This window comes from Sesamum indicum, linkage group LG8 (genome assembly GCF_026168435.1).
Source record: "Sesamum indicum cultivar Baizhima isolate 11 linkage group LG8, ASM2616843v1, whole genome shotgun sequence".
NCBI classification, from domain to species: Eukaryota; Viridiplantae; Streptophyta; class Magnoliopsida; order Lamiales; family Pedaliaceae; genus Sesamum; species Sesamum indicum.
This window is the reverse complement of record NC_142664.1, coordinates 29,269,652-29,284,666: the sequence shown is the minus strand read 5'-3', so window position 1 is coordinate 29,284,666 and position 15,015 is coordinate 29,269,652. Positions and strand designations below refer to the sequence as shown.

At 36.7% G+C, this 15,015-nt stretch overlaps 3 protein-coding genes and 2 pseudogenes across 4 annotated transcripts in view; 4 read left to right on the top strand and 1 right to left on the bottom strand.

Annotated features, from left to right (window-relative positions):
• TOR (target of rapamycin) overlaps positions 1-4,279 on the top strand; it is a 34,109-nt gene extending 29,830 nt beyond the window's left edge. For both annotated transcript variants that reach the window (XM_011089732.3, XM_020696121.2), the window contains exons 49-58: positions 71-231; positions 363-536; positions 637-765; positions 842-925; positions 1,884-1,945; positions 2,020-2,092; positions 2,185-2,319; positions 3,118-3,291; positions 3,361-3,626; positions 3,898-4,279. In XM_011089732.3, the coding sequence (XP_011088034.2) occupies positions 71-231; positions 363-536; positions 637-765; positions 842-925; positions 1,884-1,945; positions 2,020-2,092; positions 2,185-2,319; positions 3,118-3,291; positions 3,361-3,626; positions 3,898-3,916 (1,277 nt within the window). In that variant the 3' untranslated portion in view covers positions 3,917-4,279. The remainder of the gene's footprint in view (positions 1-70; positions 232-362; positions 537-636; positions 766-841; positions 926-1,883; positions 1,946-2,019; positions 2,093-2,184; positions 2,320-3,117; positions 3,292-3,360; positions 3,627-3,897) is intronic.
• Positions 4,030-5,134, top strand: LOC105169346 (major allergen Pru ar 1 pseudogene; annotated as a pseudogene).
• A 218-nt stretch (positions 5,135-5,352) lies between these two features.
• On the bottom strand, positions 5,353-8,550 carry LOC105169345 (uncharacterized). Its single transcript, XM_011089728.3, has 3 exons — positions 8,271-8,550; positions 5,767-8,036; positions 5,353-5,683 (listed from the first exon to the last, which is right to left on the bottom strand). The coding sequence occupies exons 1-3, from the start codon at positions 8,455-8,457 to the stop codon at positions 5,609-5,611; spliced, it is 2,532 nt and encodes an 843-aa protein (XP_011088030.2). The 5' UTR covers positions 8,458-8,550; the 3' UTR covers positions 5,353-5,608.
• Positions 8,551-9,709: 1,159 nt separating this feature from the next.
• LOC105169462 (agamous-like MADS-box protein AGL62) lies at positions 9,710-10,711 on the top strand. Its single transcript, XM_011089852.3, has one exon. The coding sequence runs from the start codon at positions 9,710-9,712 to the stop codon at positions 10,673-10,675; it is 966 nt and encodes a 321-aa protein (XP_011088154.3). The 3' UTR covers positions 10,676-10,711.
• A 1,507-nt stretch (positions 10,712-12,218) lies between these two features.
• On the top strand, positions 12,219-13,001 carry LOC105169461 (agamous-like MADS-box protein AGL62 pseudogene; annotated as a pseudogene).
• Positions 13,002-15,015: the final 2,014 nt, after the last annotated feature.

The window sequence follows — 15,015 nt, the reverse complement described above, 5'->3', positions numbered from 1 at the left end:
CCAAAAACCAAAAAAGAAAAATATTTCAATGTAGGCTGTTCTGTGAGAAAGTTACTATTTCTTTCCCCAGATTCACCTGTGGTGACAATTGCATCTTTTGCACCTCAACTTGTTGTTATCACGTCCAAACAACGACCTCGTAAGTTGACAATTAATGGAAGTGATGGAGAAGATTATGCTTTCTTGCTGAAGGGACATGAAGATTTACGCCAAGATGAGCGTGTCATGCAGGTCTTATTCATGACTTTTTATGCCAATTCATTTTATGTAAACAATTGCTCAGATATTACATTATGCATATTATTGTTGTCTAGTGAAGTCAATTTTATCAGTGTTTCTATCTGAAGACTACTTCTTTACAGCTCTTTGGTTTAGTAAATACTCTGCTGGGGAATTCTAGAAAAACTGCTGAGAAAGATCTATCTATCCAAAGATATTCTGTCATTCCACTGTCTCCGAACAGTGGCCTTATAGGATGGGTCCCAAATTGTGATACCTTGCACCATCTCATTCGAGAGTATAGGGATGCCAGAAAGGTTTGGTTCGATCACTTCATTTCTCGCCTGACCTCATCACCTTTTCATACACCAAAAAGCATGCATTTTGTGATTACCGTGCCTGTTTCTGGTTTTGTAGATCACCCTGAACCAAGAGCATAAGTTGATGCTTAGTTTTGCTCCAGATTATGATCATTTGCCTCTTATAGCAAAGGTTGAGGTGTTTGAGTATGCCCTGCAAAATACAGAAGGAAATGATCTTTCAAGGGTAGGGGCTTGTTCACAAGTTGACTGGTTTCCTTCTTTTCTGATACATGCTTATAATTTATTTCCTGAAATGCTAGGTGCTATGGTTAAAGAGTCGCACTTCAGAGGTCTGGTTGGACAGGAGGACAAACTATACAAGAAGCTTGGCCGTCATGAGTATGGTAAAAAGTTCATACTTAAAATTGTCCTATTGCTTAGTATTAGATAATTGTTTTGCTATTACAGAATCAGGTAGGAATACACTTCAACATCTATACTGTTATTTGCAAGTATTGCTGCAGACATATAAAAGCTTCTCCTTCCATACTTTCCTACCTCTCTCTGTGTCTGTGTCTGTGTGTGGCTTTCTTGATTTTTGTGTCTTTGTAGCATTTTGGGGAAAGTGGTTGGTTCCCTTTGTTCTGACGTTTGCAGGGATGGATGGGATCAAAGAAGTTGGGGTCTCATTAGATGTTTTAGAAGTGATCTTAATTCTTAAAGTCTCATTCCATAGAACTAGTGATTAACTGGAAGCTGGGACTAAGATAAATAGTTGTCTTTTGATCTTTGAATGCATGTTTCTATCCAGTATGCTTATATCCTCATTGAAGTACTAATCTGGGATACTTGATACTGTAACGTGTAAATTGTGAAATATTCTTATGAGAACACTTGAACCTTGGTTGCAGTGTGAGACAGTTGTTTATTGTTTTCAATGTTCATAAAGTTATAAAGTGTAGTTACTGTGTTCTTTAAGTATGTCAAGTTAATTTGAAAACGATGTAGATCAAATCTGATATCAAATACACACACACACACACAAACATATATATATATATGCATACTTTGTTATGTAACTACGATGGGTTTTGAGTACTCATATGTATAATATATACATTGTTCTGTTACTAGGATGGGTTCTGAATACTCCGAAGTTTGGTTGCATTAGACATAACTGGGTGTCAATATAAAAAAGAAGACTATATGTTCCATTTATTGCTCTCTCATGTCTCAAATGATGAGTTTGACAAAAGGCAAAATGTGTTTATATATAAAACTCATAAACCTGACTCCAATTAAAATAGGTTGCCTGAGCCTACTGATCTGTGAAGTTATAGTCACTAGCTCCACCTTTTTCAGGTTGGTTACTTACTTGGCCTTGGTGATCGACATCCAAGCAATCTCATGCTGCATCGTTACAGGTATGCTGACGGGTAATCCCATGATTGTGAATTGTTTGAGTTTTCCACTTATCTGGACAAGACCTTCTTGGCAGTGGGAAGATATTGCACATTGACTTTGGAGATTGCTTTGAAGCTTCAATGAACCGAGAGAAATTCCCTGAAAAGGTTGGTGTCCCTGCTTCTCGTGTTGATAAATTGTTGGAATAAGTAGACGTAATATTGCATCTTACTTGAGAAACTGAAACTGGTTGATTTAGGTTCCATTTCGGCTCACTAGAATGCTTGTTAAAGCAATGGAGGTTAGTGGTATTGAAGGAAACTTCCGCTCCACTTGCGAAAATGTAATGCAGGTTTTGCGATCCAATAAAGATAGTGTCATGGCAATGATGGAGGTATGAACCAAATCCACTGCAAAAGTATTTTCTCTTTATCCCGTCTTTGTTACATTTACTTCGAAAAAACAAGCATCAGGATGAGCTTAAAGTTCATAATTGTAATTTTTATGTGGTTCCATGAATTCTTTTTCATTTCTTTCTTGAATATTTTTCTTTTTATCTATTCGCACTTTTTTTGTTTTCTACTATTTGCCTCTTGTTGCCAAGCGATGAGGTCACTCTTTTGTGCAGTTACAATGGGTTTTCTAATTATCTTGACTGTAATAATTTGGCAAACAATTGACTGATGGTTAAAGAATGTTATATTTAGGGTTGGCGAATGGCTTGGAAGGCGAGTCAGAATTGACTGGCTGGTGATTTGATGTGTTTGCTTAGTTGTTTAGTGGAGTCATGACTGAGTTGATAAGGCCACCTGTACGTAGTGAAGATGGTAGTCATGGTTTGATGTGTTTGGTGGTTGTTTAGGAGGGTCCATGGTTTTGTTCTTTTTCCATTGTTTAATGTTTTGGGTACTAAACATGGTAGTCTGGTGTTTTGGTTACTGAAATTTTGGGTTTGTGTTAAAGTTCTAGGGAGGTCTATGGAGATTATGAGTCGTTTCCATCAGGGGAGACTGACTCAACATCCCAACCCATTAATAACCCATAGAAGTTGCTTGAGGGTCCCAAGTCCCATCTTAACTAATAAAACAAAGAAAGTCTTTCATGGCTCTTTGGTCCGTTATTATAATTTTAAAACAGCTGTAGAGATTTGACCGTCTAAGCACTGAAGAAATTTTGTGATTTGTATTTTCAGGCATTTGTGCACGATCCCCTTATAAATTGGCGCCTTTTCAACTTTAATGAAGTTCCCCAAATGTCTACACTTACAAGCACACAAGCCCAACCTGTTGTAAACGGAGAAGAGTCTGGTCCTAATAGAGAGCTGCTTCAACCGCAACGGGGTGTTCGCGAGAGAGAGCTCCTCCAGGTATTGATTAATACTTGTCTTACTAACCTGTTTGCCAGTGACGTTAGGATTTAATTCGCTCTCTTTTAGGCTGTCAATCAACTGGGTGATGCTAACGAGGTTCTGAATGAAAGAGCTGTGGTTGTCATGGCACGGATGAGCAACAAACTTACAGGAAGGGATTTCTCAGCTTGTTCTTCCTTACCATCTAGCTCCATCCAACATTCCCTTGACCACAGTACTTTAATTTCTGGTGATGCTCGCGAGGCTGACCATGGGTTATCTGTCAAATTACAAGTTCAAAAGCTTATTCTTCAAGCAACATCACATGAAAATTTGTGCCAAAATTATGTCGGGTATGTTTTCATACATTAGCAATTACTTTTTCCTCGTCAAATTGTCTGAATGAGACATATCGCGTACTAATACAAGTTCCCCTATGGTTAGCCTCTTGAAGCTAGTATGATTTATTGATTAATGATCTTCTCTAAGCTGGTATAGTCTGAATTTTTAAAAAATAAAAAAATCTTTTGGATTCTTGAGATGCATTTTAAATATAAGTGGCTAATTGTTTCTCGCATATGTGTTGTCCTGCTGACAGAAAAAACAACCTTTTTCTTTTTTCAGATGGTGTCCTTTCTGGTAAGTCGGAGATCTCTACTTGTCCATGGATAGGCCTATGCCTCTGGAGAACCCAAGCGAGCATGGAACAGCCTGTTGTTCCCTCATCTTATTTCTGCTCCATCTTTTCAGTTGTAAATGGCTCAAGTAATCAGATTATAATCTTATAATTTTAAATGGGAATAGGTGATGTATTAATTATTCACTAGGCTTTTGCCCTCTTCAGGGAGTTCATTTGTCTGTAAATAATTTAGATTGAGGTATAAGCTGCGCCCAACTTCCCATAGTGTAGTGCCATATGCATGGGAGTGCAGTAACTTCGTTGTACATAAATGTATGTAAATATTGTACAGAATTCTGAAATATATATGTATGTGGAGTTACAGTATACTGGTTTCTGGTCCTGTCCTCGTCTGTCGTTCTTAGTTTTTTCGTTGCTTCGTCTTGAGATCTTAATTTGCCTGCTGCATCACAAGGAGACATTCTATAATAATTGTGTTCTTTGGTTCATTCTTGACTGCTCCGCTTCCACCAACTACACCTTTATTTATGTTTTTTTTGGGTAGAACTACAATATATTTTCAACATCTTGTTGATAACCAGGTAATTAGAACGGCCTTACTGATAACCGGGTAATTACTTACGATATTGAGATTCCTTCCTCAATCCCAGCCGCCAAGATGTTTAAGGCTGTTGTCATTGATGCAGACACCCTCATTCCTAAGATCATGCCTCAGGCTATTAAAAATGTTGAAATCTTGGAAGGAGATGGTTGGAACTGTGAAGATCATCCATTTTGGTGATGGCACCCAATATAAGAGTGCAAAGCATCGTGTTGATGCTATTGACATAGAGAATTTGACCCACAGTTATACCATTGTTGAGGGTGATGTTCTAGCCGGCGTTTTTGAATCAATCACTTATCATGTGAAGATTGTGCCGACAGAAGATGGAGGATGCATCTGCAAGAATAGGAGCATTTACCATACCAAGGGCAACGTTGAGATCACCGAAGAGAAAATCAAGGAAGGAAAGGAGAAGGCAATGCAGATGTTCAAGGCCGTTGAAGCTTACCTCTAAGCCAATGCCTAAGAGCTGAATATACAGCCTGATGAGGCACTAAGATACTATTGTGGTATTTTGTTCTTTTGAGCTGTGTATTTTCTTCTGGCATCACACCATTAAAGTTGTATTTTGTTAATCATTTCAATACAAGTGATTGTTTTCTGGATTGTTAATTAAATTTGATTATGTTTGTATTCATCCGAAATATTTGGGTGTAATTACTTAAATCTTTATTGTGGTGTTGATGACTAGCAGCTTTTTGATTCATGTGCTAGTTAATTTCTGTACCAATGAAACCTTCAGTTGTGTGCTCAAACAATGGGTGAAATTGTTAATGATCACAGATGGAAGGAGTCAGCTTTTACATTGTCAGCTTATGGTGATAGTTGCAATGTCTACCGAAACAAAGTGTCAAACTTCATAGCAGTAAGTAAAGCATAACCGCTCATCAAATTTGGCACACGGAAAAAAAGGCCTTAAGGGTAGGCATTTGAAAACCCGCAAATAACAGATAATGTCAAACAACGGAATCTAATCTCTCGGATATCGATGTTTCAAAACCTGCAGCAACTAGATACTAAGTTAAGTCAAATATACATCAGAGATGTGCAGCTACTTTTACTCCCTGTGACTGTGTCAGTATCAAGCATCGTCATGTAGAAGTGACCTGCTTCCTAATTCTGCTTGAGCGCCTGACGGGGGTAACAATTTCCTCATCTCCATTAGCCTGCAGAAATTTTAGTATGGTAACCAAATTTGTAAATGATATACTTAATAACCATAGAAGAAAGTGAGATTTCGTCTACTCACATTTTTGATTGGGATCCTCTCAAGAGTGGTGAAGCTTCCATATGAAGGTGAGTCCGAAGAATACTCTGATAGAGAAGAAGCCAATGACTCTCTTTTGTTGTATTTCCGTGTCCTCCTCTCTGTGCTTTGCGCTTCACTTGCTCCTCCTCCTCCTCCAAGCTCTTTCTTGCTATACGATGCACTCTTTTGGAAGCTGCTCATCTCCGAAGGACAGGAGGATTCACCTATCTCATCTACTTCTGTTTGCCAATTCCCTGAGAATGACTTCTCCTGGTAGATGTGGTTAGTGCGAGTAAATCCATTATCTTTCTGCTTACTCGACAATGGACCTATGGCTTGTACAACATTGGAAGAACTGGGAGGTTTCATGTACTGGAACGTGAAGGCTGCAACTGCCAACAAAGCGGCAAAGAGGGAAGAAATCCCCATGGCATAATATGCTGGAGCTTTGTGTTCTGATGATTGCGGCGACTCCAATGTTATCGAACTTTGGGATTCTTCACTTAACGATTCCACATCTGATGGGTTCTTTTCTTCGAACGAGGTAATATCAGCAGCACAGTCATAAGGGCCAAGACTGATCACATCTGAATGGGATTTCTCAGTTTCAGCTGTATTAGATGCAACTTCAGCTGCAGTTTCAAGTCCACTTTCTTGATCTTGCGTAATAGTGGCTAACTGATGATCTTCTAGCTGATTTTCATAGTTCTCATCAGTCTGTTGCACAGTATTGGTAGTGGAGATGGCTTCTCTTTGACTCTGAACGTCGTCTGCATTTTCAGATTCCATTTCAGTAAGCTGTACAGAATCAGGTATAACTTCTTCAGTTTCTAAGGCTTCTTCTTGTGTGTCAACTTCCATCTCAAAGTTCTCATCAGAATCAACTTCTGGATATGCGACTTCCTCTTCAAATGCCTCCATTTCAGTTTCCATTTCCTCCAACTCCTCTCCTTCAAGGTCCTCGACCATTTCATTGCTGGCCTCATTATATCCCCAACTCAAAGAACTCTTTTGCAGGTCAGAGAGGTCCATAAATTGCAGTGGACTTTTTCCTCCTTTGCCACGCTCGTTAGCCAGCTTAGAGATGAAAGACATAGAATTGGCTGAGAACTGATTAACATGCCTCGCAACCCAGTCAAAATTTACTTTGGCATAGGCAGCAAATCTTGATTGGTGGTAGAAGTTAGTCAGATCAGATAAGCTCAAATCTTGAAGGACAACGTTATCAAATGCCGGAGAATGGGTGATGGAGATTGATAAACATGCCATTAAGAACATCAGAAGAATAGAAAAACACATCAACCTCGTGAGAGAGCATGGTTTCTTTTCAATCTTCTGAACTGAATTCTCCTCAGATATTTCATCGGTGACAGTTGTACTAACCGGTAATGATTCAGGAGGTTCAGAAACATGAGGATCCTCTTCTGTTTCTTCTACACCTATTACCATATCTGCCGAAGCAGTAACCTCAAGTTCTTCCTTCTGGGAATCTTCAGTCTGAGACCCCTCAGAGTCTGAATAGTTTTCAGACATGATTTCTGCCGTAAAGCTATCGTCCAGGCGCTTCAATTCATCTGGATCCAGGCCCTTTTCTTTGTTCAAGAGAATTTCAATTCTGGGATTTGGTTTGTAATGAAGAAATTGAGGTCTTGGAGACAAGTAATTGGTTTTTGGATCATAAGGAGGCAAGGATGGATCGGCATCAAGCATGGCTGTTGACGGGGAAAGGGACGAACAAGAATCCTTGTTCCTTAAACCTGACTCCAGTATCAAATTATCTGAATCAGTAACTACTGATTCCGATAATGATTCATGAGAATCTGAAGGAACATCTGAAAAGGACACTCTTTTTGAAGGCTTGGAAATTGGAGGAACTTCCTGAACAGCTTTCTTTTTCTCCAACTCAGTAACATTTAAGTCCAAAGTACTTTCAGTTTTGTGGCTTTGATCATAGCCCACTTCAGATTTTGACTCCAAATCTTCAGAGACGTTAGAATACATGGTAGAGAAAAACATGGCTTTTCCATCAGACAACGAGATTGAGGTCCGAACAGGGTCGTTTCTCTCCACCAACACTTTCTTTCTGGGAGATGGAGTGAACTTTGAGGCTGCAGAAATAGTTGGAGACATGAAGTTCTTAGAACCCTTCGCCGGGGAGTGGAGTCTCGAAGCTTTCAAAGTGTGATCTTTCTCATCATTCTCCTTTTCTTCACAATCTTTCAGGTAAGAACCCGTGACTTCTTTACTCACAGAACGTCTTCTCGCAAAATCTGTAAATCGACAAACACACAAAAATAAACAACTACCACAACCACTCGAGAAAAATTGAAAAGAAACTGTAAAACACTTTACTAAAAATCTCCGAGAAATTGAGGAACTATGAAAACAGATGCACGGAAGAACTCATGGGAAAAACAACTAGAAACGAGAAATTGCACCTTTAATCAAGAAACTATGAAAACACAGACACACACAATAAGTCATGGAAAAACTTAAAAACGAACCTGATGGGCTATTGGCGGGAGTGATGGGATCGAATCGTCTGGGATTTGTCAGAACCGAGGGTTTGTGAAAAGGGTTTGCCCCACTGAAACTTCTGCGGGCTCCCGAGTTGCTCTCTGAATTTCTTGGATTCGGGTTAATGGGCCTTGAAGAAAGAGGGGACGGAGACCTGTTTGAATGAGCCGCCATTGGAGAGTTGAGAGTTTCTTTACTGTAAGCAGTAAGAATGGAAAGAAGGGGAGATGAGTATCTTGAAATGATTTGATGAGATTATGAATTCGATTTGATTTGAAGAGATGCTGTAACGGCTAGTTTAGTCAAGGCTCTTGTAAATTTAAATATTTGACCGTTGCGATAAGGCAAAAGTGGGTAAAAGGGGGCAGGAGCCGTTGGATCGGATTATCATTGGAATTGCACCTTTTGACTCTTCTACACCTTTCTTTTTCTTTTTTAGGATAGTCCATATCATAACATAAATTACAATCAACTCCCTTTACGTTAGGTATAATTATAAATACATTTTATTATATTAAAAATTATCAACACACATGATGTTTGATGTGATTACCTAAGTTTTGGGTGTAGGTTTAGAATTATTCATTCACCCTTGTTTTATTTTTAAAAAAATTAAAAAATTATGAATGAAAACAGACGATATAGATGAAAAATTGAAAAATTATAAAAATGAATTTGAATATCCACTTGATAGTCCAAGGGTGTTTTGATAGTTCAACACAAAAATAAATAAATAGAAACGTAACGGGTTGAGTTAGTTGTTGGACGAACAATAAAAGCAATGTGGTATTGGTAATTTTTCAAACAACGAGAAATACTACAATTCACCTTAATTTTTTGATTTAAACTAATTCTTTTTATATATTGTAAATTTGTATTACGTTGTATACGTTTAATATACGATCAGATGCCTGTAAAATATTCTTTTCAATTATATAATTAATGTGATTTATACACGTAATATAAATGTATATATAAAATAAATTTACAAGAATACAAAGTGGCAATGAAAGTCCCAAACTTAGTTTTCTGCCAATTAATTTCTTGTCTTATTTGATCATGACAATCCATATTTTGGTATAAATCGATATAGTAATCTCTTATCACAAATGCCATGAAACTATCAAATTGATCTCCTACCAATTAAGACCAAAAAAATTTCAAATTTCTTGGAGGGCACCAGATTTTATAGTTCCAAAACTTGGTATATTAATAAATTTTTTTATATTGATGTTATGATGAATACTTATTCAATTTTGCATATTAATATATTTTCAATGTAGACTAGTGATAATGATGGATGACATAAAAGGAACACAAGATCCCCATGGCATAAATGCACTCTTTTATAAGTGCATCTTTCTTTCTTGAAAAATGATCTAAATCATAGATCAAATACATTTTTGTGACTCGCACATACAACAAAATGAGTTCATCGAACCAAGCCCCGCCCAAAAAGAGCAAAGGCCGTCAAAAGGTAAACATGGTGAAGATGGAGAATGAGAGTAACTTACAAGTTACCTTCTCAAAACGACGTGCTGGCCTATTCAAAAAGGCTAGTGAACTTTGCACGTTATGTGGTGCTGAAGCTGCCATAATCGTGTTCTCTCCAGCCGACAAGGTTTACTGTTTTGGCCATCCTAATGTGAAACTTGTGCTTGATAGGTTTGCCGCTGGGGTTGCTCCTAGCACTGCAAATGACCAATTGATATTTGAGGCTCACCGCAACTCTACTATTCGTGAACTCAACTTGGAGCTCACCCAAGTGGAAAGCATGCTTAGAGCAGAAAGAATGCACGGTGAAGAGATAGACCTAATAAGGAAGGCCGGACAAATGCAGAATTGGTTTCCCGACTCATTTGATGAGTTCAATTTTGCACAACTTTGTGGGCTGAAGGAATTCATAACGAGCTTCAAAAAGGATTTTGATGTCAAAATGCAAAAAGACATGCGTAGTCTTGCTGAGCAACTTCCATCTTATTACCCTCCTCCGGCAGGGAAAATGGAAAACCCTAGGGGTTTCCACCTTGGTGTTGATGCTGATATTGGTCCCCCATTGAATGCTCAGTTGTCACTAGGGACCAATGCTGTTTCCCCCTATGCTCATGGGGGAATTGAGTTTCGGAATAGTGGTCTATCTGCTCATGGAGAGACCCATGGATCCTCACTTGCTAAGGTTTCAAATGATCCTATGACAACTAGTAATACTAGCGCCCTAATTTCATGTGATTATCTAAGGGCCAATACTAGTTTGAGTGCTAATGTATTTTTTGCTGATGGCCATGGGCGCTCTTCTTCCAACCTTCCAATTGACCCGACGACTATTGGGAGTAGAGATGTCAATAATGCGTCTTGTGGATTCAACATAGGATTCGGTCCTAGGTTGTTCTAAATATTTGAGGTTAATTTTGTGTAGTTTGTGTTCTATAGTCCTTTTCATCTTATCATGTACGTCCTTTCCGATCTTTAATTGCTTCATACATTGCCATGTTTTAATGGAAACTCTTGATTCTATAATTTCTTTCCATTCTAACATGCGTCATCATCATGTAATATATATGGCTCTAATATTACACATGTTCGAGTTGGATGACGAAATTAATTTGTGGAAACATCAACTTTTCAGAAATATTTACACTGAAAGATACTAAAAGTATTAACACTTTCAAACACTAACAATACGATAGCACGTAGACATATATAGTTGCATATAGTTATGTGCATTGGACATAAATTAAGCAACACTGACATGCCAACAATAAATTTACAACTTGAAAGAAATAAACAAAAATTATTACTGATTTGTACAATGTAGTATGCAACAAACATCAACCCTACTTGAACATGTAATAATCTAACAAATTAATCGAATGTTAACAATATTCAATCACGAACATATATATATATACACTTCGAATATCTTGATGATTAATTGAAAAATCAAAATAAAAGGCAACATTATGATCAGTTTAGTTCGATAATAAATTTAATTTATGATATATCTTTCTAGATTAGAATCGACTATGGTAGCAACATTAGTTAATTAATTTATAAAAATTAATTACGGATTGATTTCACCATATATATACTATCACATCGGATACTTTTTTCAAAATCTTATATAACATATCGATATATATTACCCAATAATTTAGTACTGAAAATTTATAATACCCGTATGCTTATATATGAATCAATTAAGTATATACATCGAATATTCAAAATAAGACCATATTATGCTTTTGATCATATGGGTAAAATAGATAAAATTTCAAAACATCTTTCTAAAAATTAAAAATAATAATAATAATGTCCATACAAACTAGGGCTTATGCGTTCTTAATTGCACGGATCTGATTAGGTGACCTAGCTTCGGCCCTACCTACAAATTATTAGATTAACGGTTGATCATTGGACACGTGGTATAAATATATAAGAACACACACAGAGTATTGCGTACAATTGTACGCTCCTATCTATAATGAATTCAAAAGTAGAATCATATGCATTCTCTATTGAATATTTCAATCTTAAGATTCTTATCTCTATACAATATCGATTTGAGTGTTGCAAAATTATTGCAAGAGAAGTATCCTGCAACACTAACGTATTATGATTACTACAACAACAATCTGAGATTTTGTTTAAAATAGGTTACGAATTTGAATACAAAAGCAGAATTGAAACCAATTTTGATACTCCTTTCAAAAAACTAGAGATACTTATACACACAACTAGCAACTTTATTATTAGGTAAGAATTTTTGGATCTCATGCAGCTGGCAATAATTACGGAACTCACATAATCAATAAATAAAAATAGGTAATTAGAGGAGAAAAACGTAAAAAATGTTGTGAATTAGGAGCATTAATTGCTGAGTTAGCAGTATATAAGGAGACAGCAACCTTTTTCTAACAAACCCTCGTCCTGCTGCTTATTCTTAGGACACACAAATTCATCTTCGAACGTTAACAATGGCGAGGAAGAGTAGCAGAGGCCGCCAGAAGATCGAGATGACGAGAATGTCGAAAGAAAGCAATCTGCTCGTCACCTTCTCCAAGCGTCGCTCTGGTCTTTTCAAGAAAGCCAGCGAGCTTTGCATCCTCTGCGGCGCTGAGATCGCCATTGTTGTCTTCTCGCCAGGAAAAAAGGTCTTTTCCTTTGGCCACCCTAGCGTCGAATCGGTTGTTGAACGCTACCTGGCGCCATCGACGCCTCCGGTTGCTGCTGCGCCGCCTGTCACGACCACCGCGGTGCAACTCGTGGAGGCCCATCGGAGTGCCAGCGTGCGGGAACTCAACGTGCAGCTGCACGACGTGCTCGGCCGGCTGGATGCGGAGAGAAGGCGAGGCGTGGAGCTCAGCCGGTTGAGGAAGGAGGGCCCAAGCGGAGGGAGGTGGTGGGAGGCTCCGATTAAGGATCTGAGTATGGAAGAGCTGGTTCAACTGAAGGAAGCGATGGAGGATTTGAGTAAGAACGTTTCCCAGCAGGCGGAGAATCTGATGGTCGTGGAGGCGGCAGCAATGGCAGCGGTGGAGCCGAGTCCTTTCTCACCACCACCGGGCTTTGGAGGAGGTGATGGCAGCTCAGTCGTGGAGGATAGGGTTCCGGGGGATGGACTTGGACAACTTTCTGTGACTCCGCAGGGATTCACACTTGAATTTGACCGCTCTTTTTTTTAAGTGCTTGTAATTTATTTGCTTGTCAATTTAATTATTATTGAGAAGAGAAATTGTTTTCTTGATTATTAATTTGGAATTATGTGAAACATTCTTATCTTTATTCTGAATATTATTTATAATCAATTATTATTATTATATATATATCCTCACACAAAAACTAACAACACATACACAATTAATTAAATAAGTAAGTTTTTTGTGATTTTTATGTTCTCATCAGGTTCCAAGTTTAATTTTGAGCTTTACTTGATTAATTATCATTTGTCATTGATTTATTTAATTTTTTTAATTGCACATCCTACTAACTAATTGTAAGCATACATGAGATATTATTATAAACTTGAGAGTTATTTATTTATCATGGAAAAAAAATTTAAGTAGAAGTAATTTTAAATTGAAATAAATGAACAGTATTTTTTGCCTCTTACTTCTATAGGAAGCACAAAGGAAAATAATACGTATTCTACTGAGTTTAAATATGACATATATATAATAACTCGTTAATATATTGAATAATGTGGATACAATATTCGTCATACTTATATATACAGAACATTATCTCAAAATGATATACAACATTTTAGAGTTGTTACTACTATTGAATGCTGTCGTGAACAATTTTTTTGTCGGTGGAAAAATTGAGTATTTTTTTAATAGTGGCGAATGAGTACTTCATTTAGCCAACTTGATTCACTTGTGGAAGACATGATTCTTGTGTTATTTCTACTTGGCTTCAACTTATAGAAATATGAAAATGATATGATTTAATTTTTGTGAGAGAAGAAAAAAATCGTTTTCTTTTGCCCTAACTTTCTTCAAGATTTACTTTTTTTCCGCAAATGTAGTTATATTTTTTTCAAGAAATGGTCGCAAGATGGAAAATAAACCAATTTTTCTCTCCAACTAAAAATATTTAACGATCACATACAGACATATGGACTACACCGTTAAATTGTAGATAAAAAAGTGGATGAGAATAAAAAATGCTATTTTTTTTTTTAATTACAGGACCAAAAGTGTTAATATTCTCATAATAAATGGGATCAAAAGTAAAACGGGCTTTTGTGAGACCAAAAATATTATTCTTTAACATGAATTTATAATAACACTGTAATTTAGCTCTACATTACCTACAATAGATATATACAACATAGTTTTCTCATTCACACCATAAATATTTTCCATGTTTATTATTAAGGTGGCATGATTTTAGGCTTAATTGCATTTTTGTCCCATAATTTAGGTTGTTTGACATTTTCGTCCTTTAAGTTTATATGATAGCATTTCATTCTACATCTTTCTAATTTTTTATTTTTATTTTTTTTTGCTAGAGTTCACTTTTCTCAACGAAAAAATACATATGCATCTCAAGTGACCTTTTAAAATTGGGGCTGCAATTCCTATTAGCTCATTTTTGTCAGCATTGTTGTACTTTAACTTTCTTGTATAGCATTATGTTTTTGAATCTTTTTGCGCTCCGGCAAGAAAAAAAATTGAGATCCCAAAAATTAAAATTAATGATACAGGATTAAAATACTATTTTAAAAAATTAAAATTACGGGACCAAAAATGTATTCAATCCCATGATTTTATGTTAAAAGCCTAGGAAAAAGATGCAAGTTTAGTTTACCACGCGCTTGGATAACGTGTCCCTTAATTTCTATTTCAGATGAGTTTGATTAGATTAGCTTAATACACACAGCGATTATTTTGTAAAGAGAGTAAATATTATATATATATATGGTCCATAAAAGATTTTGAGTGTATCACTATATAATTACTGCGTTAAATTCGATTTGAAACTCATGAGCTCATCAGATTATTATGGGTAACATTATACGTATTTCAGAATAGATATGATCAATCGAGGAATAAGGCAACATATTAATTAAACAAAAATTCGCATAAATGTGCATTAATCTTAATCAGCATCTACAATAGTAAACACGTACGTGTTATTTGATCATAGACGATCGGATCATGTGAAAAACATTAACTATGACAATCTAATTAACGTGTTACCTTGACTAGTTGCATAACAATGTTAGCA

What these genes read in the sequence shown, in the direction of transcription:
- LOC105169345 (XM_011089728.3), bottom strand. Translation starts at nt 8,457, where the DNA reads ATGGCGGCTCATTCAAACAGGTCTCCGTCCCCTCTTTCTTCAAGGCCC. An exon ending in TCCCGCCAATAGCCCATCAG is followed by an intron (nt 8,037 to 8,270) that starts GTTCGTTTTTAA and finishes GTCGATTTACAG; the next exon opens with ATTTTGCGAGAAGACGTTCT. An exon ending in AGAGGATCCCAATCAAAAAT is followed by an intron (nt 5,684 to 5,766) that starts GTGAGTAGACGA and finishes AAATTTCTGCAG; the next exon opens with GCTAATGGAGATGAGGAAAT.
- LOC105169462 (XM_011089852.3), top strand. Translation starts at nt 9,710, where the DNA reads ATGAGTTCATCGAACCAAGCCCCGCCCAAAAAGAGCAAAGGCCGTCAA.